The sequence below is a fragment of the Urocampus carinirostris genome, chromosome 3 (assembly GCF_059441175.1).
Source record: "Urocampus carinirostris isolate Australia breed hairy pipefish chromosome 3, RoL_Ucar_1.0, whole genome shotgun sequence".
NCBI classification, from domain to species: domain Eukaryota; kingdom Metazoa; phylum Chordata; class Actinopteri; order Syngnathiformes; family Syngnathidae; genus Urocampus; species Urocampus carinirostris.
Genome location: NC_142351.1, coordinates 65,377,452 through 65,405,281, shown reverse-complemented (window position 1 = coordinate 65,405,281; position 27,830 = coordinate 65,377,452). Strand labels below are relative to the sequence as shown.

Sequence of the window (27,830 nt, the reverse complement as noted above, 5' to 3'; positions counted from 1 at the left end):
CGTGGCTCACGTTTAGCATTCCGGACGCTAACGTGTAGCCACCCGGAGCTACCCGGAGCAATCCGGCTTCAACGCCGCTAAACAGAGACACGAAAGCCGGGGGGAATCGGAGAGGAGGCGGACTTGCTAACACGAGGTGGTGTATCCCTGGATTTTCACAAAGAAAAGTTTTCCATCAGCCGCAGGGATGTCGAATTTTTGGACTGGCATGACGTCATCCACTTTGCTACAAGCACCCCTAGGGCATCATGTTCATCTGTTAATAAACAACGGGGTAGACTGCTGGAAGTGTGAATTTCCCTACGGGGATGAATAAAGTATCTATCTATCTATCTATCTATCTATCTAATTGGGGGTTCAATGTCTTACCCAAGGACACTTCGACATGTAACACGGACAAGCCAGGATTCGAACCTAAAAAGATCGCTCTACCTCCTGAACTACTGCCGCCTGTGAATAAACCCTGCAGAACGCTTCCTTAATTTCTGCCGTCAATAGCGTGAATGTATATCCTTTTTCTTGTATTCAAATCATTAGAGGCTTTTCCATCCATCCATTATCTGCACCGCTTATCCTCAGTAGGGTCGCGAGGGTCCTGGAGCCCAACCATCCTCGGACAGTGGGCAGGGGACACCCCAAACTGGTCGCCAGTCACAGGGCACACAGAGACAGACAACTCACTCGCTCATTCACACCTAGGGACAATTTGGACCGGCCAATTAACCTGCCATGCATGTTTTTGGAGTGCCCGGACGAAACCTATGCAGGCACGGGGAGAACATGCAAACTCCACACGGGGGAGGCTACAGTAGCTGGACCCTGAGCCTCTGCACCGTGGGGCTGTGCAATTATCACCCAGTCGCCGTGCCCCCCAGCCTTTTCCATAGCTTCATTTATTCTTGTCCCACTTTCATATTTTGTGATAATGCAGTGGGACCACGGTTATCGCGGTTAATAGGGACCAAAACCAAGTGAAAATCCGCTAAGTAGCGGCGCACCTTCAAAAAAAAAAATCTAATCTCATCTCATTATCTGCACTGCTTATCCTTATTAGGGTCGCGGGGGGGCTGGAGCCCATCCCTGCCATCTCCGGGCAGGGGACACCCTGAACTGGTTGCCAGCCAATCGCAGCTGCAAATCACATTAGTTCTCGCAGCTTGCTGCGTTCTTCATCGACGCATGAGCCGAGTGATCCACCGCTAAGAGTCGTACAGCTGGGCGATTTTACGTCCGCCCGGGACGATCGGAGACAAATTCATGACAGGGTTCTTACTTGCGCCGCACCGCGGGTGCCGTTCGGTCTCTCCCGCGAGCGAGCCCCTAACCCGCGGCGCGGGTACTTTCGGGTGCGATACGCACAACACCGGCACAGTTACGGGGGTCGAGCGCACGTCCGCCGCCTTTCGCCCGCCGGGAGTGACCCCCGCCGCGCCCCCACACCCTGACATTATTCGGCAAAATGGCCAGACCCGCTCACCAGACAAAATGTAATTTCACTGTGTGAAGTTAGATGATTTGATGAAATTTATGATATAAGAATAATGCCAGCGCCTGTGCCTCACATGAATAAATACTGTGTACAACTTTAAACTTGTTTCCCACTGTTACTTAAGGTCGTTGAGGCTCATTTTGATCTTCATTTTTTTCATGAATAATGGTTTCAATATAGAGTGCATGCAGATTTTTTTTTTTTTTTATCAAAATGTCTCAAAATACAGCAAACGAGGATGCTGGCGTATTAACTTTATTGCAGAATGCACTGGGTGCATAGCTTTGCCCACCTCTTCCGCTCACCTAATCAAATTGCTCTGTGTGCTTGACCGATGTATACAGTTTACAGATACTGCAAAACTGATCGTATAACGTGGAAGATTTTATTCGAACGCGAACCTCGGATACCAAAATATTCGTAAGATGGGTCGGTGGTAAACAGGGTACCACCACCTTATTTCTACGTATGTTAGAATGGGTCCTCCTTAGTAATGGGCCAATCGTTTATGGCACAGGGTCTCAAGCTCAATTTACCTAGGGACCGCCAGAGCTAGTTTTTGTATGAGTTTGGGCCGAATCAAGTTTTTCACAAGAAAACCTGGTACAAATATTTCTCTAATTTCAAAGATATTTTAACAAAATTTGACAGAAAAAGAGATTTAAAAAAAATCAATCATTAATGTAAATCAATCATTAATAAATTAATCCATAATTTCTTTGGGGTGCACTTACCTAAAAGGGACTGTGTGTATTATTCATTTCCTACGAGATGTTGCTGTATTGTGTGTTCAACTGAAAATAAGTGCTACAAAGCATAAGGAAGAATGTCAACTATGAATGGACTCAAAGTGACTAAAAAGCACAGTTTTTCTTCCTGTGCAGCCCTTCCGAAAAAAAGAAAGAGAAAGAGAGAAAGAGAGAAAGAGAGAAAGAGAGAAAGAGAGAAAGAGAGAAAGAGAGAAAGAGAGAAAGAGAGAAAGAGAGAAAGAGAGAAAGAGAGAAAGAGAGAAAGAGAGAAAGAGAGAAAGAGAGAAAGAGAGAAATAATGAAAGAGAGAAATAATGAAAGAGAGAAAGAGAGAAAACAAAAGAAAGGAAGAGAAAGAAATGAAAGGTAAAAAAAAAAAATAAAGAGTCAGAAAACGTAAAAAAGAAAAAAAGAAAAAAGAGTCAGAAAATGTGAAAAAGTGAAAAAGAAAAGAGCCAAAGAAAGAGAAAGAAAAAGTGAAAAAGAAAAGAGTCAAAGAAAGAATGAGAAAGAAAGAAAAAAGAAAAATAAGAAAGAAAGAAAGAAAGAGAGAAAAATGAAAAATAGAAAGGGAAAACGAGGGGGAAAAAACGTGAAGAAAAGGGGAAAAGAAAATTAAAAAATAAATACAGCAAAAAAAATGAAGGAAAAAAGGGCAAAAAAAGAAACAAACATTTTGTGTTGTTGTTGTGTGGTACCTTTAGCAGCAAGATGGCACCTATCTTATGTCATGTAAAATACATGCAATTTTCTCGAACGTACGAGTATTTTAAAACATGCACGTTTATGTTGTAGTTGATGTATTTCTGCTTACCTTTTAACATAATATAAATTTCTAATAAATATTACCACTAGGAGGCTCTTGATAGTACATAATGGCTTTCATATATAGGGAGGGGCCTCAAACTGTCATCTTGCGGGCCACAATTAGCCCTCGGGCCGTTGATTTATGGTGTGATATTTTTTTTCACCCACCTTCAACGGTGACGGTGAAGGAGTGCACGGTGGAGCCGTGAGTGTTGAAGGCCCGGCACTCGTACTCTCCATCATCGCTCTGGAGTACCTCTTCAAAGTAAAGCCAGCGCTCATGGTTCTCCGGACGCCCGCCACTCTCTTCTAGGTTGCCGTCCTTCTTCTTCCACTCAACTTTCGGGGTTGGGCTGTAAGGAAGGACGGAAGATGCAAATGGGAAGGGAATCGGAAATGGGAGGGGGATCGGAAATGGGGAACGGAATTAGATGGAAACAACAAAGAGAACGTGAGAAAGAAACAAAGCGAGAAAACCGTGACAAAACAAAGCAAGGAAGAAAGCAAGAAAGCAAGCAAGTAAGCAAGCAAGTAAGCAAGCAAGCAAGAAGGAAGAAAGAAAGAAAGAAAGAAAGAAAGAAAGAAAGAAAGAAAGAAAGAAAGAAAGAAAGAAAGAAAGAAAGAAAGAAAGAAAGAAAGAAAGAAAAAAGAAACATTGAAATAGACGGAGAGAAACAGAAAGATAGACAAAGAGAGACAAAGAATAAAAGAGAGCAAGAAAGAGAGGGAGATAGCAAAAAAGAGAAATAAGTGAGAGAAAGAGAGAGTAGGACCGGGAGGGAAAGAGGCAGAGAAAAAGAGAAAAAGTTAGAAGAAAAGAGATCGAAAGAAAAGCGAGAAAGTTAGAGCAAAACAAAGAGGTAAAGTTAGAGATAAAACAAGATGAAAAGAAACAAAGAAAGTAGAAAGAAAGAAAAGAAAAGAGACTAACATATAAATAGAGAAAGAGAAGGGTTGAAGAGAGAGACAAAAAGTAAACTAGAGTGAGAAAGAGAGAAAAAGAAATAAAGAAAGATAAAAAAGAGAACGTGAGAGAAAGAGAAAAAAAGAAAAGCAAAGGGGAAGTGGATGGGAAATGGGGAAGGGGTCCTTACAGGCCTTTGGGAATGCATTCTAAGGTCAGGCTTTGGCCTCGGAGAGCTAGCACCGACGAGTGGGAACCGCTCGGGTGGAACATATGAGGTGGCTTCCCGTGAGTGAGGTCGTTCCCTGGACAAAAAAGATCATGTCGGAGAAGGCAAACTCATCAATCAAATGATCAAAAGATGTGTTTAGCAAATTCTTTGTGTATTCTTTGCCTGATACAGTAAATCAGGGGGGTTGCCAGATTTGGTAAGCTGACAATGTGTGAGGGCTGGCTATTTAGCATCTTCCAGAACTCCTTGGAAGGAGTTCTGGAAGATGCAAAATATATACAATATATTTAGCCTGGCATTCTTTCAACAGTCTTTAATAAATTCTGCCTCTGGGAAAGGTTTGCAGTGCTTGGCGATCGGCGTGGCGACCACGTGGCTCGCCTTTGTAGCATTCTCATTGACGCCACCGGGTCAATGATGTGCCGTTAAAACAGCTTCCAGTGGTTTCACCTTTTCAAAGAGTCCGTTTTAATTCAGCTTGTCGTACTCTCTTCATTGGTCTTTCTTTCTCTCTTTTATTCTTTTGTTCCCTCTGTCACCGTTGCCATGGAACCCAATTGGCCCCGCCCATGGACACCGGCTGAAACGCGTTGACAGATTGCTCCTTGGGAGTACTTAAACGCGGTCCTTTGAGCCGTTAGTTGTCAGAGCGTCTGCAAGACTGTTAAACTCTGTGTGAAATGCCTAATTCTGTGAATTTGCCTGTGTTTGATCCTGTTTTATTTTTGGCCTGATCTGTTTGATTTTGACATCTCTTTTGTTCGGATTTCAATCCACTTCCTTTACCATCGATCCCCGGATTGAGTGTGCGCGCATTCCTCCTCTCCCTAATAAACTGTGAGTACGTTTCGCGATTGGGTTCTCCATTCCTGTTTCCTGTCCTGGTTCGTGACACCCTCTTTGTATTTTTTACTCTTTATTTCTGTTTTCCTACTTCTCTTAACTTCTGACTTTTTCTTTTTCTCTCTCTGTCTCTCTCTGTCTTTCTTCTCTTTTCTCTTTCTTTTTCTTTTTCTCTCTTTTCTTTATTCCTCTCTTTGTCTTTCTCTGTAAACCTTTTCTTTCTTTGTCTCTCTATTTTTCTACCATGTGGTCCCTGAGCTAAATTGTGTTTGATACCCCGATCTAGTGTGTGTGTGTGAGTGTGTGTGTGTGTGTTCATGTGTGCGTACACGTGTGTGTGTGTGTGTGTGTGTACTGTATGTGTGCTGACACTCACTAGGCAGCACAGTGAGGGCGACGGTGGTATCGGGCAGGATGGTCCTGGCTTCAATGTAATGGGAATTGCAGATGTAATCCTCACGACTGTCGCTCTTGAGCAGATTAGCGAAGTACAAATTTCCGTTGAGGCCGACCATCACTCGGTCGCTTTGCCTGATATGCACCAGCCCTGAAGCAAGTGGAGAAAAAATATATTTTCCAAAAACTGCCTATAACTCATACTAGATACAGCCACATTTTTGTAAGTGGTAAATGGTCTGCATTTATTTAGCGCTTTTCGAGTCAATGAAGACCTCCCAAAGTGCTTTACAATGTGCTTCACACTTACCCATTCACACACACACGCACTCACGCACCAATAGGGAGTCAGCCATGCAAGGCGCCTACCTGCTTAGTGAGGGCATTAAGGATTCAGTGTCTTGCCCAAGGACAAAAATACATGAACTACAAAATAAACATGTGCTATTTGAAATACTCATCGACCAAGATATTAGGAATTATTTTGCATAACATGAGCCTTACGAAAAGGGAGATGAAATTATCATCCACCACCTTGGTGCTACGGGTGATCACTAACCAATGTTCCCTCCAAGGAACTGCGCACTGCCCAGAGCTTTTCTGCGCACAAGAAAATCTAGCCAGCTCACATAAATGAGGGCTCATACTGCTAATTAAGAAGCGAATTAAGTCAAAGTTACAGTGCACGAAGGTAAAAATACACGGGTTCCCCTGACGCTGTGTTCTAAATGCGGTATTTTGAAGTCAATGTCGAAGTACAACGAAGCTGAGTAAAGTCAGTAGAATTTTTCGAGAACCGGCTTCTTTGGCTCGGCTCACTAAAAAGAACCGGGGTCCCAAATGGCTCTTCAGGTTGTTTTTGCTTCTTTAATCCCAACATGACCAAATATTATGTAAAATTATGCACAAAATGACCTAATAATAATAATAATAATGGAAGGGGGAATAAAACAAAAAAGAAAAAATACCATAATGAAAAAATAGTGAAAAGTTGAGAAAAAAAGAAACAAAAGGAAGAAAAAAAAAAGAAGGAAAAATTCAGAAAAAAAGCCAGAAAAAAACAAACAAAGGAAAAAAGTAAAAAGAAAACAAAAAGGTAAAAGTAACAACTAGGAAAAAATAAACACAATGAGATTTTTTTCAAAGGAATTTAAAAAAAAGTAGAAAAAAACACAGAAAAAGAAAAAAGAGTTTGCGTTGCATTCAAATAATTTCCAATTATATCAAGTGAATCTTGTAGCCAACATTGTACTTCCACTAAAAATGTGATTAAATACAGTTCTGTATCTTGCAACCGTCTAAATAAGCCCCCAAAAATGTTAGTATTATGCGACAAAAGATATCAGGAAAAAAAAGAAATGGATATCTTGTGAAAGAATTGTAAGAACAAATGACGTTTGTAGGCCGTACAACCTTTGCAATAGTACATGAGTCAATTCATTCAAAAGAGAAAAATAATTTTGCATTGCCGGAAACTCAGCAAAATGTAACTTGATGTCAAGTTTTGGACATGTTTGATAATGATTTAGTTGCCACACTTGGGATTGCTGTTGCTCACTGTTGTTTCAAGCGTTGCTCACCGACTTTGTGTGAACGCTCAGACCCGTGGAAAATTAGAGGGAACATTGCCACGAACCTCATTTTTGTCATTTTGATAGTCAAGAAATAAGAATGAAAAACTGAAACTCACTCTTATCCATCCAGTGTATATGAGGCGGAGTGGAGCTCGGCGGAGGGTTGCAAGACAGCACCATGCTCTCGCCTACGTAAGCTTCCCGGCGGATCTTTTGCTGCTTCAGCAGAACTGGCTGGGCTACGGAAAGCAGACGCACACTCAGATCACAACTCCAGTTCTTGGAAACGGTTACGATGGCAACCAGAGATGAAGCGCAGAAATGGCGTCCCCAGGCAACCTCTTAGTGTTATTCAAGGGTGTGTTAATGTGTGTGTTACTGCTGTTACTGTACATCCGAGTGTTCACTGATCATGTGTCGGTTTTAGAAGGAGGCAGGTACGTAGATAGGAAGGTAGGTAATAAGGTAGGTAGGAAGATAGGTCAGTAGATAGTTACTTTGGTCTTAGGAATTCTGGTAGGAAGGTAGGTCGATAGGTGGGTAGGTGAAATAGATATTTCTTGAGGTTGGTAAGATATAACTTAGGATATAAAAATAGATGATACATCAAGGTAGGCAGGTCAGGAGGAGTATAGATAGTTAGGAAGGTAAGTAGGTAGGAGCAGAGGTTGGTGAATTATAAAAGTAGGTAGACCAAGAATGTTGTAAGTAGATTAAGGTATGTTATAAAGAGTGTGTTATTGTTTGTCTTACAGTTTTTACTGTACATCCGCCTGTTCACTAATCATGTGTTGCTTTGAAAAAGAGGTAGGTAGGTAGGTAGGTAGGTAGGTAGGTAGGTAGCTAGGTAGGTGGGTAGGTGAAATAGATACAGTGGAACCTCGGCTTTCGAACGCCTCTCCGTTCAGACAAATCGGTGTTCGACCAAAAATTTCGAGAAATTCTTGCTTCGCTGTTCGGTCAAAATATCGGAGTTCGAACGCCGGTACGCTAGGGTGCGATGCTGAGCGGCGTACGGGTGTTTTAGCCCCTAATTATGCCTCCGAAGAAGGTCGGTGCAAGCAGGACAGGTGAAAAAAAAAGACAAGTTGTTCGTCCAACTATTGCCTTAAAGAAAGACATAATAGCTAAATATGAAAGAGGTGTACGAATTTCCGATCTTGCTAGTGAATACAGCATGGCTAAATCTACTATCAGTACGATAGTAAAGAATAAGGAGGCTGTGAAATCAAGTGATGCTGCTAAGGAAGTTAGCGCTATAAGCAAGAAACTGCCGCAAGTTTTGGAAGAGGTTGAAAAACTTGTGAGGATTTTTCTCTCCCCACCGTCCACCACAAAGGTAAGAAATCCTATTCATAATCCTTTTTTTTTTATTTTTACACGTTCATGTTAGCGTAATCTTTCGTACGGAAGATTCCGCTAACGCGAACGTACGATTAGCCTGGGTTAGCTTCATGTTTACGTTCTTGCTAAACATTCAGTGTGTTGGAATGGATTAAAACGATTTTACATTACTTTTAATGGGAAAAACAATTTTCCGTGATCGACCAAATCGGTTTTTGAACAGGGTTCTGGAACGGATTATGGTCGACTGTATTTCCTTAGGTTGGTAAGATATAATTTAGGATATAATAATAGATGATACATCAAGCTAGGCAGGTCAGTAGGTGTATAGATAGTTAGGAGGGTAAGTAAGTAGGAGAAGAGGTTGGTGAATTATAAAAGTAGGAAGAATAAGAATGTTGTAGGTAGATTAAGGTATGTTATAAAGGGTTTGTTATTGTTTGTGTTACAGTTTTTACTGTACATCTGCGTGTTTACTGATCATGTGTGGTTTGAAAAGGACGTAGGAAGGTAGGTAGGTAGGTAGGTCAGTAGGTAAGTAGATAGATTAGGGTATGTTATAAAGGGTGTGGCATTGTTTGCGTCACTGTTTTTATTGTATATCCGCGTGTTCACTGATTATGTGTCAGTTTGAGAAGGAGGTTAATAAGTAGTTAGGTAGGTAGGTAGGTAGGTAGGTAGGTGAAATAGATATTTCCTTAGGTTGGTAAGATATAACGAATGTACGATTAGCCTGGGTTAGCTTCATGTTTACGTTCATGGTAAGCCTTCAAGGATTTGGAACGGATTAAAATGATATTACTTTTAATGGCAAAAACGATTTTCGGTGATCGACCAAATCGGTTTTCGAACAGGGTTCTTGAATGGATTATGGTCGAGAACCGAGGTTCCACTGTAATTTTGGATATAATAATAGATAGTACATCAATGTAGGCAAATCTGTAGGTGTATAGATAGTTAGGAGGGTAAGTAGGTAAGGAGCAGATGTTGGTAAAATATAAAAGTCGGTAGACTAAAAATGTTGTAGGTTGATTAAGGTATGTCACAAAGGGCGTGTTATTGTTTGTTTTACGGTTTTTATTGTACATCTGCGTGTTCACTTATCATATGTTGTTTGAGAAGGAGGTAGGTAGATAGGTAGGTAGATAGGTCAGTAGGGAGGTGGGTAGGTAGGTCACCAATAAGGTGAGTAGGTAATAAGGTATTTATTTAGGTAATAAGATAGGTAAGAAGATGGGTCAGTATAGTTATTTTGGTCCTAGGAATTCTGGTAGGTAGGTGGGTAGGTGAAGTAGACATTTCCTTAGGTTGGTAGGATATAACTTTGGATATAAAAATAGATGATACATCAAGGTAGGCAGGTCAGTCGGTGTATAGATAGTTAGGAGGGTAAGTCAGTAGGAGCAGAGGTTGGTGAATTATAAAAGTAGGTAGACTAAGAATGTTGTAGGTAGATTAAGATATCTTATAAAGGGTGTGTTATTGTTTGTGTTACGGTTTTTAAGGCACATCCGCGTGTTCTTTTATCATGTGTTGGTTTGAGAAGGAGCTAGGTCTTTAGGTAGGTAATATGATAAATATGTATGTAGGTAGGTAGGTGGCAGGTAGGTAGATGAACATCCACGTGTTCACTTATCATGTGTCGGTTTGGGAAGGAACTGAGTAGGTAGGTAGGTAAGTAGGTAGGGAGGTAGATAGGTAGGCAGGTAGGCAGGTAGGCAGGTACAGTATGTACATTACATAAATAGTTGGCAAAGTAGCTAAGTAGGCATAACATTGAAACGTTCCCATAAATGTGTGTATGTAAATAGGGGGTAAATTAAAGTAGATTCCATTGGTTAATTAGGTGCTGTACATTGTCAGGAAGGCAGGTAGGGAGAAGGGGATGGAGGGATGGAGAGTGATAGGGAGGCACGTAATAAGGTTGGTAGAGGTATGTAGGTAACTAGGTAAAGGGTAAAAGACAGAAGGATGTAGGTGGGGAGGGAAGGAGGCAGGTATACTTAAGTAGGTAGGCAGGAAGCTAGGTTGGTACTGTATGTATGTAGGTAGGTAGCTAGGTAGGTAAGTAGGTAGGTACAGTATGTATATATTTAGGTGGCAAGATAGGTAAGTAGGCACAACATTGAAACAGATGTGTAGGTACAGTAAGTAAATAAGTAAGAATAGTAAGTAGTATGTTACATTGGTAGGTGTGTAAATAGCTATTTAGGTAAGGTAAGTAGTTAATAAGGTAGGTACGATAAAATCATAGATGATAATTTAAGCCTGGTAGATAGGGTTGTAGGTGTGTAGATAGGTGAGGAGGTTGATGTGGAGGTAAGGTAGGTAGGCAGTTAGATAGGTACATTGATAGATTACACTCTTAGGTCAGAGTATCAAGGTTGGTGCATTGGTAAATAGGTAGGTTGGCAGGTAGGTACTGTATGTAGGTAGGTAGGTAGGTAAGGTAGATAGTTACTTAGGTCGGCAAGGTATAATGAAAATTGTACATTGAAGTAGGTATGTTGTAAGTAGGTTAAGGTATATTATAATGGTAGATGGGTTGGTCGATGTGAGATCAGTAGGTAAGTAGGTGTGGGAGGGAAGAACAGGAGGATGTAGGTAGGGAGGGTAAGAAGTAGGTATATTGTAATTTTAGTTAAAGTACAAAGGTTGGTCAGGAGGTAGGTTGATAGGTAAAGTAGATAATTCCTTAGTTTGGTAAAATAGAAATATAGGTGGTAGATTATGGTAAGTAGATAGGTAGGGTGGTAAAGTAGGTAAATCCTTAGTTTGGTAGGATATAGATATAAGTGGTAGATTATGGTAGGTGGTAAGGTTGGTAGGAAGGTAGGTAGTTAAATAATTACTTAAATAGGTAGGATAGAATGATAGGTGGTATATCCTGGTAGGTAGCTATGTAGGTGGGTAGGTAGATATGTATGTGTAAACGTAGTTAGGTAGTGAGGGCCGTTGGTAGATTATAATGGTAGTTAGACTAAGAAAATTGGGAGATTAAGGTAGGTGACAATGGTAGGCGGGTTTAGATAGTTGGGGAGGTAAGTAGCTATAGAGGGGAGAATAGAAAAAAATAGGTAGATAGGGAAAGTTGATTACAATAGTAAGTTGAACACAAAGGTCAAAAGGATGGTAAGTGGTTACTGTAAATCATTTGAACGTTGGTATACAGTGGTAGTTAGGTAGCATCCGAGGTACCTAGCTTGGTTGAATAGGTAGACCTATATAAATATCATACTTAGGTGTGTTTACGGTAGGCTGTTAGGTTGGGTCGTTAGTTGAGTAGGCAGGTTAGTAGTTAAATAGTTCATAGCGTCTCACCCTCCACATTGATGTGCACAGTATGCGTCATGGCAGTCCCGAGCGCGTTGGAGGCATAACATCGAAATGTTCCTTGGTAGAGCTCCAGCGCTTCGTCCTCATTGACCTCCAGAGTTCCGTTTCCCGTCATCTCCGAGCCGAACGTCCGGCCATCTTTTACCCAGCGGAAACTAGCAACGGGGTAAAGGGGAATTGATCTCATTAGTTGTGTCATTTAATTATAAGAGACATTTGTTGCAGTGGTAAGGGAAGAGCTCCACTCATTTGTGCCTTCACTTCAAGGCGATTGCCCTGGAAAACATATTCAGATACAGTAACCCCTCGCCGTATCGTAGTTTATATTTTGCGGTTTTGATACTTCACAAAATCTTCATCCCGTCTTGTGTTCTGCATTCTTATTGGCTAAACCAGGGGTGTCAAACTCATTTTAGCTCGGAAGCCACAGACTAGAGACACCATTATCTCGGGAGCAGGTCTAGTAGATTAGAGAGAAAAAAAAAAAAGAAAGAAAGAAAGAAAGAAAGAAAAAAAAGAAATATAGAATAAAAGAAAGAAAAAAGAACAAAACAAAGAGAGAAAGAACGGAAGAGAGAAAGAAAATGGTAAATAAATAGAGAAAGGAAAGAAAAATAACAAAAGAGAAAGAAAGAAAAGGAAATGGAGAAATAAAAGGAGAGATGGAAAAAGAAAGAGAGGAAGAAAAGGAAGAGAAAGAAAGAAAGAAAGAAAGAAAAAGGTGAAGAAAAATAGGAAAAAAATGAAAAAGAAAGAAACAGAGAAAAAAGAAAACAAAAAAATGAAAAAGTAAAAAAAAAGAGAAAAATAGAAAGCGATAGAAAAGAGAAAGAAAGCGAGAGAGTGGAGATTGATAAATCACTAGAAAATCCCAATGACCAAGCACTGGAGAACCTCAGCTGTCCACGTTGGAGACCCCTGATTAAACTAAAGTGATTGTGTCCTGAATCAACACAATAGTGCAATAAAGCAGCAAGATTATTTTTTGAATTATAATTTGACGGATTATAAATTACTGAATTTTCGCGACCATGTAAAGCACACAGTAGGCTCAGATTTTCTTCGATTGTGCGGCATTCCCTATTGTGCAATGCGCCTTGTGTGTGATGTAGGGTCGGGTGCCCGCCCTCGAGACTGGGAAGTCACTAGTTCGAGGCCTTGGCCGGGTCATGAACCTACAACATTTTTGGGTCGAATCCGATGTTTTTGTGAGATCATTCACATTTCCAACTAAATTGATCTTGTATGCAATCTCCCGTGCTTTTTATGCCTTCTCATCACAAGTGTCCCACAAGCAGAAGAGGACATGTGACGTTACACGCAATGCATTATTTACGTAAGTAGTCATGGATGCTAGCGCTGTAGTTATTGTTTGGAGGCTGAACAAAGTTGTCCCCCCAAAAAGTACAATTTCAAACCAAAACCTCACTCTCCTTCCATTGAACACACATTACGCTTCTCACAGAACGTGTGTCACGATTCTGTTTTGTACAATGCGTTTATTAAGGAACATTGATTGCCTTAGTTAAAACAAAAAAGCGATCGTTGTCTATAAAAAAGTCTGTTAAGATATTTGCAAACGTCACCAACATCGAAGCGCAGAGCAGCATAGTTCACGCGAAAGGGAGTCGCATTTAGGTACAAGATCAGCGACAGCAGAAGAGGGCACCCTATCTTGCGGTGCACCCTGTGTAGTGTTGAATACAGAAATAGAACCAGCTACTAAGACTGCATGGTTTAGGACGGTGCGCCCTATGGCCGCTAATTGTAAAAAAACAAAAAAACAAAAAAAACAACAACAATTCTAAATCGGGTTTGTTCTTAGGTTTTACTGTATTGGAGAGTATTAGTAAAAAAATAAAGGTTTTGACTTATATAACCACCACTTTTTTACCATGGTGATTAATTGCTTTGCAAACCTGCAAGGTTCTAATACCATTTTGGCATTTTATCATATGCTCTTTGATAAAGACAGAAAACGGTGATGTTTATCTGCGATCAAAGAGAGGCACTGGCACCCCTCAAAGTACTCCAGAGCGAGCATTTTTACAAGGTACATCTGATATATTTCTGATTGATTTTATGTTAAGTGTTGTGGCTAACTTCGACACCCCTGCAGAATCACACTCCCCTTAACATGAACGTGCACTAGTTATATCCAAATTCTAAACAAAACAAGTGTCACAATTAGGGTTAAGAAATATGACAGGCCTGATTAAAACGGAAAAAAAAACAGAGTGTGATTTCGCGTGAGGGGGGTGGGGGGATTGGTATTCTGCAGGGGAGTGGAAGTCACAACGAGTCACACCAAATACACTCAATAAGTTAGCTATTGCTACTCTACCTAAGAAAAAAATGATAAACAATTTGACCAACTTTCGGTTATAGTTGATTTGAGAGTTGATAAGACCCTGTCAAGTCAAGTGAAGTCACATTTATTTATATAGCCCTTAATCACAAAAATGTCTCAAAGGACTGCACAGGATTACAATTACACAATTCCCTGATCTTAAACAGACATGCAGGCAAGATACAAATCAAAAACTCAGCGTGAGGAAAAAAAGAAACCTTGACAAGCGGCCTCACAAAAGGTAATCCCCCATCCAGGATGACCAGGGCGATTAAACATATTGGCATACAGAGCTAACATTAGTGTTTTAGCTTAAGTGGCACTTCCGTGTCGAGCGAGGATAATCGTAGGCAGCAGGGATACTGGTCACTAGCCAGGACGGGAGAGCAAGGGCGGTATCGAGTTCAGAAAAGAGGTCGGCAACATGTATCAGGCAGGAGAAAACAGGGCAGGAAAATGGCAGAAGGTATTAGCTTGCCTAGCTGGGAGCATACGTTCGCAAACGGTCTGACGCTGGTAACAGGGAGCCGGGGGGTTTAAAAAGTGGCAGGGAGCCAATCAGCGACCAGGGCTGTTGGCGCCAACGGGGCAGCCACAGGTGCCCCCGAATCAGTAATCATGACACAAAGAACTTATAAGCATCCAGACTTTTTTAAGATTCTAGGTCAGCAAAGGTTTATGGGGATACTACAATATAGTGGTACTTATCGTGTGAACTGAAGTGAGGCAGACTGGACAATTTGGTTAGATCTGTCAATATGTCAGGAGGAAGATGGTATGGGGCAGTAGCTAGCCCTGCTAATACTATCCTCAGTTTCTTTTAATAGCGCTCTTTTTGCTTTCCAACAAGGAGAGCCACATCATACGACATAATGGTTTGACTAGTCATTGTCAATTATGTTGAATAGTATAGTTTTTGTGTATTTGTTGTCTACTGTTTACTGGCCTGACCCACTGGTTTACTGTTTTCCGTCATGGGGTCGTCACGTGGCTCGGTTCGTGTGTGTCACGAACAAGGACAGGAAACAAGAGTGAGAACCTCACAGTTTATTGGGGAGAGGAAGAATAAGCGCAGACTCGATCCGTGGATCGATGGTTGCGGAAGTTGATAATAAACAGAACTAAGGAGTGGTCAAAATGAAACAGATCGGGCCAAAAATAAAACAGGATATAAACACAGGCAAAAACGGAGATTCACAGGACTTGGCATATCACACAGAGTCTAGCAGGAGTTTCGCAGACGCTCTGACACCAGGCGACTGACAAGACCGCGTTTAAATAGTCAGGCAGCAATCTGTTAACGCGTTTCAGCTGGTGTCAATGGGCGGGGCCAATTGGGAGCCGTGGCAACTGTGACAGAACCTGGCGCCACACGACGGGGACCAATTGGGCGCCATGGCAACCATGACAGAGTGTGCAAATGGTCAATAGTTCAGTTTTTTTCATAGTTTGTCTGGCAGTGCAACTGATACTCCGGTGAGACTAACCCTAACTCCAAACCCTAACTCTTACCCTAACCCTAACCCCTAACCCTAAATCATTGGCACATTAATACACATATATCGTTTCTGTCAGAACCAGACGAGATACAGGACCCAATAGCGTGACGTTCTCACACAAGCTCTTTATTTTATGGGAAATGGGGAGTCATGCACGTTAGGAAGCCTGTCTGGCACGGAAGGACAGGACGCCAGAGACCCACGAGATCGATAACGGATCAGGGTAGAGAAAATAAACCGGAGAAACTAGACGGGAACCAAAACTGGAGAAACTAACCAACAGGACAAGAATAGACGGAAAACAAAACTGGAACCCGAAATTAAACAGTACAAAAATAAACGCGAATCACAGAAAAACAGGACAGAACCCGCGTCTTGTGGGGCAGAAGTTCGTTGACGGGCTGACACTGAAGCAAGAGAGCGCTGAGCATTTTATACACAGAAAGTCAATCGCTAAACGAACTGCAGCTGGCACATCATGGGCGGGGCCAATTGGGCACCATGGCAACCGTGACACACACGGGCAGGGCCAATTGGGCACCACGGCAACCGTGACACACACGGGCACGGCCAAGTGGGCGCCATGGCAACCATGACAGTTTCACATGTTATTTTTGCACTGAACGACAGGAGGGCGCTCTAGGCCTGTGTTGATCATTTCAACCTTGTCCCTTTGACCTGAATGAGCATACATTCATACGTCATTAAATGACTCCATATCAAATTTTTTTGTGGAATTTAATAGAACAGTACAGCACAGAGAATTTACACCTTGTATAGAAATCACTTTTGAACAAGTTGAACATAAACGTGTCATGATTACTGATTCGGGGCACCTGCGGCTGACCCGGTGGGACCAACAGCCTTGGTCGCTGATTGGCCCCTTGCCATTTTTTAAACCCCCGGCTCCCTGTTACCCCCGCAGACCGTTGCGAGCTGTTGTATTTCACTCAGTGCGCGTTCCCGTCTGACTCCGTCCCTGTTAAAACATGTTTCCTGCCTGATTCCCGTTTTCGACCCGTTTCTGATCCTGACTATGCCTGTTCTGCCTGCCGCCTGCCTACGACCTCTGCTACGAACTTGACATCTCCAGCCCTGGTCAAACGACTAGCCATTCCCGCCTGTCTTCTTCAGACACGGAAGTGTCACTCCCGCCTTGCTTGCTCCTGCTCTCCGCCAGTCCTCGGATCAAGCAAGCCTTACTCTCACTCTCTTTCAATAAAATCTGAGAAACGCATGCAACTGAGTCCTGTGTCCATTCTGTGACAAAATGACATATTTTCAACTTGCTCAATTTGATAAAAAAAACAAATTTATAAAAACAACTAAACAAAAGTGGGACCGAAAAAAAAATCCTATTCTGCAGAATACAAGCTGAAAATCGTGAAAAGCAGAAAGCGGAGGTGACGATGAGTCCGACACAAGCGACGTACCGTGACAGGTACACCAAGGATGAAAATGTCATAGGATTTTGATATTTGGGGTAAAAATGATAAGCATGTTCTTTATGCTAGTGGTATCTGAATAACTCTAAATTTGTTACGTCGCTACTGAAATTAACAGGCATGGCAATAATGTAATGTTCGTATACGTACAAACGTATTCAACCCGTTGCTCTCTTTGTCACAGACCAGAAACGGACACAGGACCCAATAGCGCTTGTTTTCTCAGTTTTTATTAAGAAAGAGGGAGAGCAGGGCTTGCTTCCACGATCTGATGGTTGACAGACAAGAGGAGCAGGAGATGCGGAATTGGCACTTCTGTGTCTAGCGAGGAGGGTCGGAGACAGGCGGGAATTTCAAGTCGCTAGCCGGGACTGGAGAGCAAGGGCGGTGTCAAGTTCGGAAACAAGGTCGGCAACAGGAGGCAAGCAGGTGACGGGGCAAAACTGATCGGATAACAGGCAGGCAGAACGGGGCAGAGTCAGGTCCGGAAACTGGTTGGCAACGAGGTTTAGGCAGAGAAAAGCAGGGCAGGTACAGAACTTACCGAGCTGGGGGCAACGGTTCGGATAACGATCTGACAGGGATCTCTTGGAAGTCGAGGGTTTAAAAGGAGTACATCAGCCAATCAGCTGTCCGGGCTGTTGGCGCCAATTAAGCAGTCGCAGGTGCTCTGAATCGGCAATCATGACACTCTTATTGTAATCTGCCTTTTAAGATAACATGTATGTTGTTGGTGTTTGGTTTTATAAAATAAATTTCCCCTCCAAAATGGAGTTATATTCCAATGCTATTTACAGTCCGGAAAATACGGTGTTGTAATTTCAGTGACAGTAAGACCTGACCCAAAGAAGGTCAAACTACAGAGGGATCACTCTCACATTCAATATGAAAGATTTCCTGCAAAATTGTACATACGTGGGTGGGGGGTTCCCAGAGGCCTCGCACGGTAGAATGATGTCATCACGAGAAAAGATCGTGTATGATGTCATCGCCTCGGCAGGGTCCAACAGCACAGGCGGCTGTGAAACTGATGACACTCAAAAAAATTACCACCCAAAAAATGCAGGAAAAATACATACTGCGGTCCAGTTGTTTCGTTGTTGTTTTTTCAAAAATAAATTATTAACTACACAATCACAATGATAATGAGAAAGTCACTTACTGTTGCTGGCCTTGTCTGATTGTCCATACGGAAGCCAGAAAAGAATGCAAAGAGGCAAAAATGTAACTAAACTAAAGCCACTGTCACTGATTAAGGGTGCCTTGACCCGAATTAAACAATTGCAATATGAACATTTTTGCAGTAATTTCAAATGTATGATAACATTTATCTCTCATTTATCACAGTTCTCATGGGGACAGCAGCTGAGTAGTCAGCACGTCCGCGGCATAGTTCTAAGGTCATGGGTTCAAATCCAGCTACCAGCCTTCCTGTGTGGAGCTTGCATGTTCTCCCTGTGCTTGTGTGGGTTTCCTCTGGGTACTCCGGTATCTTCCCACATTCCATAAACATGCATGTCAGGGTAATAAGCCGGTCCAAATTGTCCTTAGGTGTGAATGAGCGAGTGAGTTAAGTTGTCTGTCTCGATGTGTCCTGCGACTGGCTGCCAACAAGTTCAGGGTGTCCCCTTCCCAGTGCCCAAAGATAGCTGCGTTGGGCTCCAGCAACCCTGCGATTCTACTGAGGATAAGCGGTACAGATAATAGATAGATAGATAGATAGATAGATAGATAGATGGATAAACACATGCTTATTTTATTTAAAAAACAAGATGTGATCTTTTGAGGTTGGATTGAAATGTACAGTGTACTTTTACCTTATGAATTGAGTTTGAATTGCATGCTTCATTTATTACAGTGACGTATTTAGGACATAAGTCGGTTCGTCAATATTTTGCACCATGTTTCAATACTCACAGCCTTGCGGAATGACAAGTGCTCCTCCAGCCAGCGGAAGTCCAGAGGGCGAGAGGACGGTCAAGGGAAGGAGAAAGGTGGACAGTAAGGGGAAGGGGAAGGGGAGAGCCATTGACACACACATGACTCAGTGTCCCATTGGTTCTTTCGTCAAAGCACACAGAAACGCCTTGTTGGCTCTGGACCCTCCTGGCAGCGTAAGGGCGTCACAGCGGCGCGTCAGCGGTTTCGACCTGTGACAAGGAAGAAAAAGGGGGCAGGGTTCTTTGACCCAAAGAACAAAGAGAAGATGCTTTAGGAGGCAGGAAATGACAAGTAAGTGGCAGAAACAATTGAATTTAATCAGATTATGTCAATTGAGTCATTTGCGGTGTTGCCTAATTGGTAAGCTCCTTATCAACAAACAACATACTACACATTATTTACTCGCAAATTTATCTGGCATGGTTTTGACAGCAGATGCCCTTTCTGACAGAACCTCTCGGGTTTTTTTGGCCGTGGATGGGCTCAAATGAATCCTGAGCCAAAAACTCAGCAATGTGACTCACTGAGACGTCTAGTTGTCACTGACGGCTTCTGTTTGTGTCTCGTTTACTTCAATTGGACCTTGCAAAATATCAGAAGTATTTTCTAACCAAATGGTATGGACTGTTTTCACGTGACGTCACGTTACCTGCCCCGCCATAGGGCGAGCCATGACAGATGTCAAGAAGCACTCTTTTGGACAGCTCTTGAATGATCATTTGAGTTGAAAGAAAGACATATGACCATGACGAAATAATATATCCACCACTGTGTGAACCAGCAAGGTTCTAAGCCCAATTTGGAATTTTATCGTATACCTTTTGATGAAGATCGAAGGGGCGATGTTTATCTGCAATTACAAGGAGGGAATGGTGTTGTGCCGAGGCACAAGACTGGCAACCTTCCAGTATTCCAGGATTTGCAGCAAAATTTTTTACAAGGTACGTTTGATGTATTTCTGAGCAATTTTATTATTAGTAGGTACGAGTCACGTCAAAGACACTCAATATAATAAGTTAGCTAGGGCTAACTAGCAAACATTAGTGTCTGTCACGAAACGGACCGGGAAGCAGGAAGTCGGAACTCATATGCGTAGACGATCTGTCACTTTAATTAGGAAAGAAAAGTTGTCCAACACACAAACGGACCAAAAACAAAACAAAACAGGTTCAAAGGCAATCAAAATTACAAACTAGGCATTACTCAGATCAAACGGGCATGAACAGGTTTCCAACGAGGGTTAAACAATGATCTGGCAGCGGGCAGTTCCAAAAGGAGCCCTTAAGTACTCCAAGAGCAATCAGTCCAATGCGTCTCAGCCGGTGTCAAGGGGCGGGGCCAGCTGGGCGCCATGACAACCGTGCAGGACATGACAGACCCCCCCCCCCCCCCCCCTTCAAGGGACAGCTCCTGAGGTCCCAAAAGGAAACAATTACCTTGCCCCCCAGAATGGGTCGACGCTCCCGATGAGGGCAACCCCACTCCCTCTTCCAAAAACGCATGAACGGGGAGATGCAGGGACGGAAGGCGGACGAATCTGAGCGGTGACCTGACGAGTCGGACTGGCGATCGGCGGAGTCGGACTGGCGATCGGCGGAGTCGGACTGGCGATCGCCGGTGTCGGACTGCCAGTCGGCGGTGTCGGACTGGCGGTCGGCGGTGTCGGACTGGCGATCGGCGGAGTCGGACTGGCGATCGCCGGTGTCGGACTGGTGATCGGCGGTGTCGGACTGGCGATCGGCGGAGTCGGACTGGCGATAGGCGGAGTTGGACTGGCGATCGTCGGAGTCGGACTGGCGACCGGCGGAGTCGGACTGGCGAGCAGGGGAGTCGGACTGGAGAGCAGGGGAGTCAGACAGACAAGCAGGGAGGTCAGACAGGCAAGCAGGGGAGTCAGACAGGCAAGCAGGGGAGTCAGACAGGCAAGCAGAGGAGTCAGACAGGCAAGCGGAGGAGTCAGACAGGCAAGCAGGGGAGTCAGACAGGCAAGTGGAGGAGTTAGACAGGCAAGCAGTGGGGTCAGACAGGCAAGCAGGGGAGTCAGACAGGCAAGCAGGGGAGTCAGACAGGCAAGCAGGAGAGTCAAACAGGCAAGCAGGGGAGTCAGACTGACAGATGGGTATGGAAGGTCGGCCGATAGGCGCGGCGTTGAGGCCGACAGGAACCACGGTCAGCTCGCCAAATCCTCCCGGGAACCCCATTCGAGGCACAGCAATGGACACGACGGGCGGGGCCGTGGTTCGAGTGGGAAAGGAAGGTGACGTCGCGGCCAGAGAAGGAGCCGCGGAAGGTGGGACCGTTGCCAATAGGAGCTCATTCAGCAGACGCGACAGGGACTCAGTCCACTGAGCTAATTGCTCCATCTGGCGTTGCATGCATTGAGCTTGCTCGGCCTGCAACTGAAGGGCGGCAACCTCACTGGGTGATCACCAAACGGCGTCCTCCAGCTTTCCCCAAATTGTGTTGGGATCGTTCGCTGAGTTCACATCGTTTGGCCAGATCATTCTGTCACGAAACGGACCGGGAAGCAGGAAGTCTGAACTCATATGTGTAGACGATCTGTCACTTTAATTAGGAAATAAAAAAATTATTATAATAATTAAAATTATTTAAAAAAAAAATAATAAAAAAAAAAAAAATAAGATGGCGGCGCCCCTGTTCGGCTGCGGCTACATCGGCTCGCTACAGTTTTTTACACTTTGGCCATAAAACCCAGTCTTCGACTCAGTTTTGAAGGCGCACAGTCAACTCAAACTGAAGATTAATATACGATCGCAGTTTTTTTGCTGAATATGCGATCATCCAGACATCAAGCGCTCGGTGCTACGACCACTCGGGAGTGTTTATTTAGCCATGGACTGCTACGTCAACAAGACCCAGCGGCCTACAACGCAGCGAAGCAGAGTGGCAAGAGAGCGGTGTGACCGGAGGAGGAAGCGAGGTTGTCGGGCCGGGCTAACCGCTAGGCTAAAGGCTAAACACTTCAAAACGCCTCTCCCATCCGTTTTCCTCTCCAACGTTCGCTCTCTGGACAATAAACTGGACCATTTACAACTGGAAGTAACATCGAACCGCGAGATGACGAACCGCTGCGCTAAAATTCTGATGAAGACATGGTTAATCTTATCTATCCCAGCTGACGCTCAAGGAAACTGTGCGGGTCAGATGTATCGACATTTCGTTCTGTATACACGTATACACGAATGACAATAAAGTATATCTGTATCTGAATCTGAATCCGAAAGAAAAGTTGTCCAACACACAAACAGATCAAAAACAAAACAAAACAGGTTCAAAGGCAATCAAAATTAGAAACTAGGCATTACTCAGATCAAACGAGCATGAACAGGGTTTCAATGAGGGTTAAACAATGATCTGGCAGCGGGCAGTTCCAAAAGGAGCGCTTAAGTACTCCAAGAGCAATCAGTCAAATGCGTCTCAGCCGGTGACATGGGGCGGGGCCAGCTGGGCGCCATGACAACCGTGCAGGACAAGACAGTGTCTTACCAATGCCATTTCTTTCTATGTATAGGAGCTGCTTCTATTGTGATCAACCAGCGATTCAAAACATAAATCTTCTGTTATGTGTATTATATTACTGTTTCATTACATTCCCCCAAAACTAGATCCAAAGATGTTTTAGTAGGGTGATATTTCACCCCCGTTTAGAATTTCTGGCCACACTGAAGCCCAGTAACGCGTACCAGCTACAAAGAACTTATGGGCATCCAGACTTTTATAAGCATTTAGATCAGCGCCAGTGCATGGGAATAATCCATTTTCAATATAGTGGTACAGTTTATAAGGACTGAAGTCAGGCAGACTGGAATATCTTGATAGATCTGTGAATATGTCAGAAGGAAGACCGTATGGGTCAAAAGCTAGCTCTGCATATGCTATGCTCAGTTTCTGTAAACATTGCTCTTTGATTTTGCTGGTCTTTATTGGTGGCGCCTTGACACAAAACCTTGCTTAAGACAGCCCCAGAGGCCTAAAGTACTATGGTTCATCCGTTTCAGAGCCTGGAAGCCACACACAAACACACACGCACACAAATCAGGATTTATATAATAACCTCTTTCAAGCATCACGCAACTTTGGGTGACTAATTAGTGCAAGGGGCACAGAGTTTGCGATTAATTTTCTAAATCACAACTAAGCTAGACAGGCTTGCTAAATAGCTAAAAAGAAGCTTGATAGTTAGCTAAAAGAGTAAATAGGTTATAAACTAAAAGGAGCTAGATAGCTATCTAAAATAGTTAAAAAAAGCCAACTAAATACCCAGAAAGAAAATTTAGCTTGACCACCAGCAAAAAATATAATTAATTGCTTAAAAATTATAATCAAAGCTTAATTTTTTTTTCTATCCATGAAGCCCAAGCACAGCGATTTATATTTTTGAATTTTCTAAATTAACAATTTATTATGTTCTGATTATGTTATGACCATGTTATGACTATGTTATTACAGGTTTAATTATTATAAATGGGATTAAATAGACTCAGTCAGCCAATAAAAAACAATTTTACTAGAAAATCATAATTACCCAGCTGTGAGCTATTTTGAGAACAGGTCCGCAGGCACCTCAACTGTCTTTAGGGGGCACCATGGTGCCCGTGGATACCACGTTGGAGACCCCTGGTTTAGATTCAATCATATATAAGCATGTTACACAAGTACTGAATACATACTGTTTGGTTATTTCAATGTTTTCACTCAGGGTACCAGGAGTCCTCAATGCATTAGCCAGAGGTATATACCATAAGTTTTTATATGAAAATTATCTTTCCTTCCCAAACTCCCGAATGATTAATGTCATCACAGGGTGTACTTAAACCTGCAAATCCCTACCGATCTGAATGCACTGCTCTTGTTTGTTTTAGAAATGGTTCTGCCTCAATTTCCTCAACTTGACAAGTGCAGAAGGGTCTCTAAACATGCAAATCCCTTTTAGGAGAAATCCTTTCTGCACTTTGCTATAAATAGCATGGAGGCGCTTCAAAGTGGCCTCAGGGTCCATTCATGGCAATCCAGTCAAATAGAGGTGATCCCCAACGTTAAAAATTCCTATTTTAATATGAGCTTCCAAAAAGGTTTATAGGCTGCAATGGAAACTTTTACATTTTACTATTAGAACACGGTCCAGGGTAGGCAACACGCAGCTCAGGTGGTTCTTTAGTGCAGCCGAGTGGCTCCCTGGCGATTTTTTAAAAATGCATACAAATTGCATAATATTGGGGGGGAAATACCGCTTTCTTTGAATATGGTTTGTGTAGGGCACGGCAGATGGTTGGTTAGCGCACAGCCGCATGGTGCGGAGGAAAAAGGTTCAAGACAAGTTATCGCAGTTTCCCCGTGTGGAGTGTGCATGTTCTCCCTGTGCCTGTGTCGGTTTTCTCCGGGCGCTCCGGTTTTCTCCCACATTCCAAAAATATTCATTTTAGGTTATTTGGCCAGTCTAAATTGTCCCTAGGTCTGAACGAGAGAGTGAGTTGTCTGTCTATGTGTGCCCTGCGACTGGCTGGCAACCAGTTCACGGTGTCCCCTGCCCACTGCCCGAAGATAGCTAGGATGGGCTCTAACACCCCAGCGACCCTACTGAGGATAAGCGGTGCAGATAATGGATGGATGGGTGGTTTCTGTAGGAGAACAAACATGACACATTATGTCAGACCCGAACAGACGGCGGACCCAGACGTGTAACGTTTTCACACAAGCTTTATTTTACAGGAATGGGACAGTCATGCGCGTGAAAATAAACGCCAAGGATGCGGTGATCGCTTGGCGGAAGAAGTGAGATAGAGGCAGACAAGATAGAGGCCGGACAGAACAGGTGGGATGGATACAGGACACAGGGGTAGATACCGGACGGGACAGACGGGATCGATACCAGATACCGAAGTCTGGAGCAAGATACCGGACAGGAAGAGACAGGCGGGATCGATACCGGATACTGGAGACGGGAGCAAGATTCTGGACAGGAAGAGACAGGCGGGATCGATACCTGACACTGGAGCAAGATACCGGACAGGACGAGACAGGCGAGATCGATACCGGATACTGGATGCACGAGCAGGATAACGGACAGAGTCAAAACACAAGTCTTGCAGAGGTTTTGTTGACGGACTGACAAGGAGTGAATGAAAGCACTGAGTTTAAATAGGAGGGAAGCTAATCAGGCAACGAGCCGCAGCTGGCGCCAAACAGACGGGACCAAGTGAGGGCAATGGGCAACCGTGACACATTATGCACGTTCCAAAAAAATTGTTTCTTTATTGAATTTCATTGCTGTCATCAAAGCAATAAAACATACTGTAGGCCATTTGTATTGTAATGAAGTTAAGCTTGAGGTGGTACTCTATAACAGATTAGTCACATGGTGCATCATTCTCTACAGGATGCACTGCATTACTCATTTTTATAGTAGGCTAATATAGCTAACATAGATACATACAGGATGTGTTGCATTCATTATAAAGCTCACAAAATGATTTTATGTTTTGTGGCGCCAGAAAAAAAGGTTTTTTTTTTTTTATTGCTCATTCAACATTTTGGGATGCTTACCTCTGCCCAAGCCTTTCCCCCAAGCTAGAAGAAAAGCCAGGCATGATTCATGAATAAGACAGTACAAAGGGAGAAAAATCCTTGACATGTTAAATATGGGGATCCTTTTCCAAAAATTAGCATTGTGGATTAGTTTGTGCTTACACACTGCACACATTTAATAAAGCCACAGCGTGCTGGGAGGTTGGTGGAAAATCAATGAATATTCAAAAGATAAAGAAGTCATTGGTAATTTACATTTTTACAACCAGTAAATCAGTGAGTGAAAAAAAGCAGGCTGGCAGGTCAGACTCCATTTCATCACACTGAGTCTTTTGTGATGTTAATGAGCGTGTCCAAAAATGTACACACTTTATGCCTGTTTTGGGTTGTTTTATTTTGAAACTAGATAAGCTTTTCATGTTCATCCATTTGAGACTGAAAGACAGCTTGAAATGACTGTTTAGATTAAAGACTGTTTTAATGAAATAATACCGGTTAATATTTCATCAAAATATTTGAAAAAGGCGGGTGGAGATAGGGGGTTTAGATGTTCTTGTGCTATGTGTTCAAAGGTGACTACATTTCACCTTTGTGGGTTTTCTTAGCTATGCCTTTGTGAGATTCTGAGTTATAAAGAAATCATTTAATGTTTATTATGCATTTAGCTATTTGTTCTTATTCTGCTTGCAGTAAAGAATGCTTCTAATTTGTGTATATATATATTTATATATATATGTAACCGCGGTGTACGTGTCCCACCAAAGATCCACATTCACGCTGGACTGGATGATGAGGTTTTTATTATTACAGTTTCTGCAAATGGATGAGTCACAACATTAGCTTTTTCTGCTGGGTCAGATCTCTTTGATCTCTTTGTAGTACTCTGGTAAAACTGACAACAAACCCCACCTCCTGGTCACATGTTAGAAGCCAAAACCAAACCCCACCCCATACCAGCAGATGGCACTGTTGGACTCAGCATTGCAGGACATTTACCAAAAACTATACACATATTTTAGCAGGAATTTCAATAAAATAAAAGTTATTATCACACCCGTTACATATATATATATATATATATATATATATATATATATATATATATATATATACATACATATACAATGCTATGTATAATATGCTTAACTAGTCCCATTTTGATGTCAAAACAATCCATAGATGTTTTATTTTTACAGTTGTTTACCACATCTAAGATCTCTGATTCCATGACCCCCGGACAAAAACATCAGTGACTTAAATTGCTTAAAGGCCCGGTCACACAGCCTTTCACGGGCGTATCGAGGCTGAATCACGGCCAGAAATTTCTGCCCGTGAAGCAAACGCGGTGGAAAATGTGCAAAATTGGCTAAACCCGCTGTTTACCCGTGGTATGCCCGCGAAACAGACGCTGGCGACTGTTCCGCATCCTTATCGCGGGTAACCGCGGCTGCATCGCGTTTGACCGTGCTTACACGCGGTACACACGCTAATGCACGTGATAACACCGCGATACAGGCGCAGAACAAACGTGCTATGACCGTGCTCCACCCGCGATTACCCGCTAAAATTTCGCGTCCTACCCGCGTGTAACCACGTCTTGGCCGCGGCCGTAGCATGTCCTAGCACGTTCGTACCGCGTCTTTACCTCGTGTGTACCACGTGTGCCGCCCATGGTTACCCGTGGTCTAAAGTTTTGAGCAGCGCAAAACTTTTTTGCGCGGCCAACCGCGTGTGAATTTCTTACCGCGTGTAAAGCACGGCTGTATCTCGTCTGTATCACAATATCAAAGCGTCCAACAGCGTCTGCTTCATGGGCAGAAATTTCTGGCCGTGATTCAGCCTCGATACGCCCGTGAAAGGCTGTGTGACCATACCTGTACTACTGCACTCTGGGATATTTGCATCGAGCTATGGGTCCAACATTCACAAAAAAACTATTGAAATTCTGATACAAATGATCATTTTCACCGCTCTTATCAATAAAATACTTCGGACATGCATTACTGACATTCTTTTCTTTTATTATACTATCTAATATTTCCCCAATACCTATAATATTACTTTTGTTATTATGTAATAACTTGATATAATATACACACACACACACACACACACACAAACAAATGTATATATATATATATATATATATATATATATATATATATATATATATATATATATATATATATATAAAAATAATAATTTACTTATATTGTCATTCTTTGTAACAATGTACACAGAACGAAATGTCGATACACCTGACCCGTACAGTTAAACTGTAGCGAGCCGATGCAGCCGCAGCCAAACAGGGCGCAGCCATTTTAGTCATTAGGTGAGCAAACCCCCCATATGTATATATCTCATCTCATCTCATT

General features: G+C 42.9%; 1 protein-coding gene and 1 pseudogene across 2 annotated transcripts in view; both read right to left on the bottom strand.

Annotated features, from left to right (window-relative positions):
- The window catches only part of LOC148370497 (neural cell adhesion molecule L1.1-like), a 98,614-nt gene that overhangs the window by 52,237 nt on the left and 18,547 nt on the right, over positions 1-27,830 (bottom strand). Inside the window, exons 2-8 of one of the 2 annotated variants that reach the window (XM_088333022.1) lie at positions 18,886-19,149; positions 17,884-17,995; positions 11,660-11,829; positions 7,111-7,233; positions 5,401-5,571; positions 4,140-4,254; positions 3,214-3,398 (exon numbers count right to left, since the gene is read on the bottom strand). In XM_088333022.1, coding sequence (XP_088189148.1) covers positions 3,214-3,398; positions 4,140-4,254; positions 5,401-5,571; positions 7,111-7,233; positions 11,660-11,829; positions 17,884-17,995; positions 18,886-19,009 — 1,000 coding nt within the window. In that variant the 5' untranslated portion in view covers positions 19,010-19,149. Of the gene's footprint in view, positions 1-3,213; positions 3,399-4,139; positions 4,255-5,400; positions 5,572-7,110; positions 7,234-11,659; positions 11,830-17,883; positions 17,996-18,885; positions 19,150-27,830 lie in introns of those variants that run through there. The other variant, XM_088333023.1, reaches the window with a different exon arrangement.
- On the bottom strand, positions 1,063-1,208 carry LOC148370498 (5.8S ribosomal RNA; annotated as a pseudogene).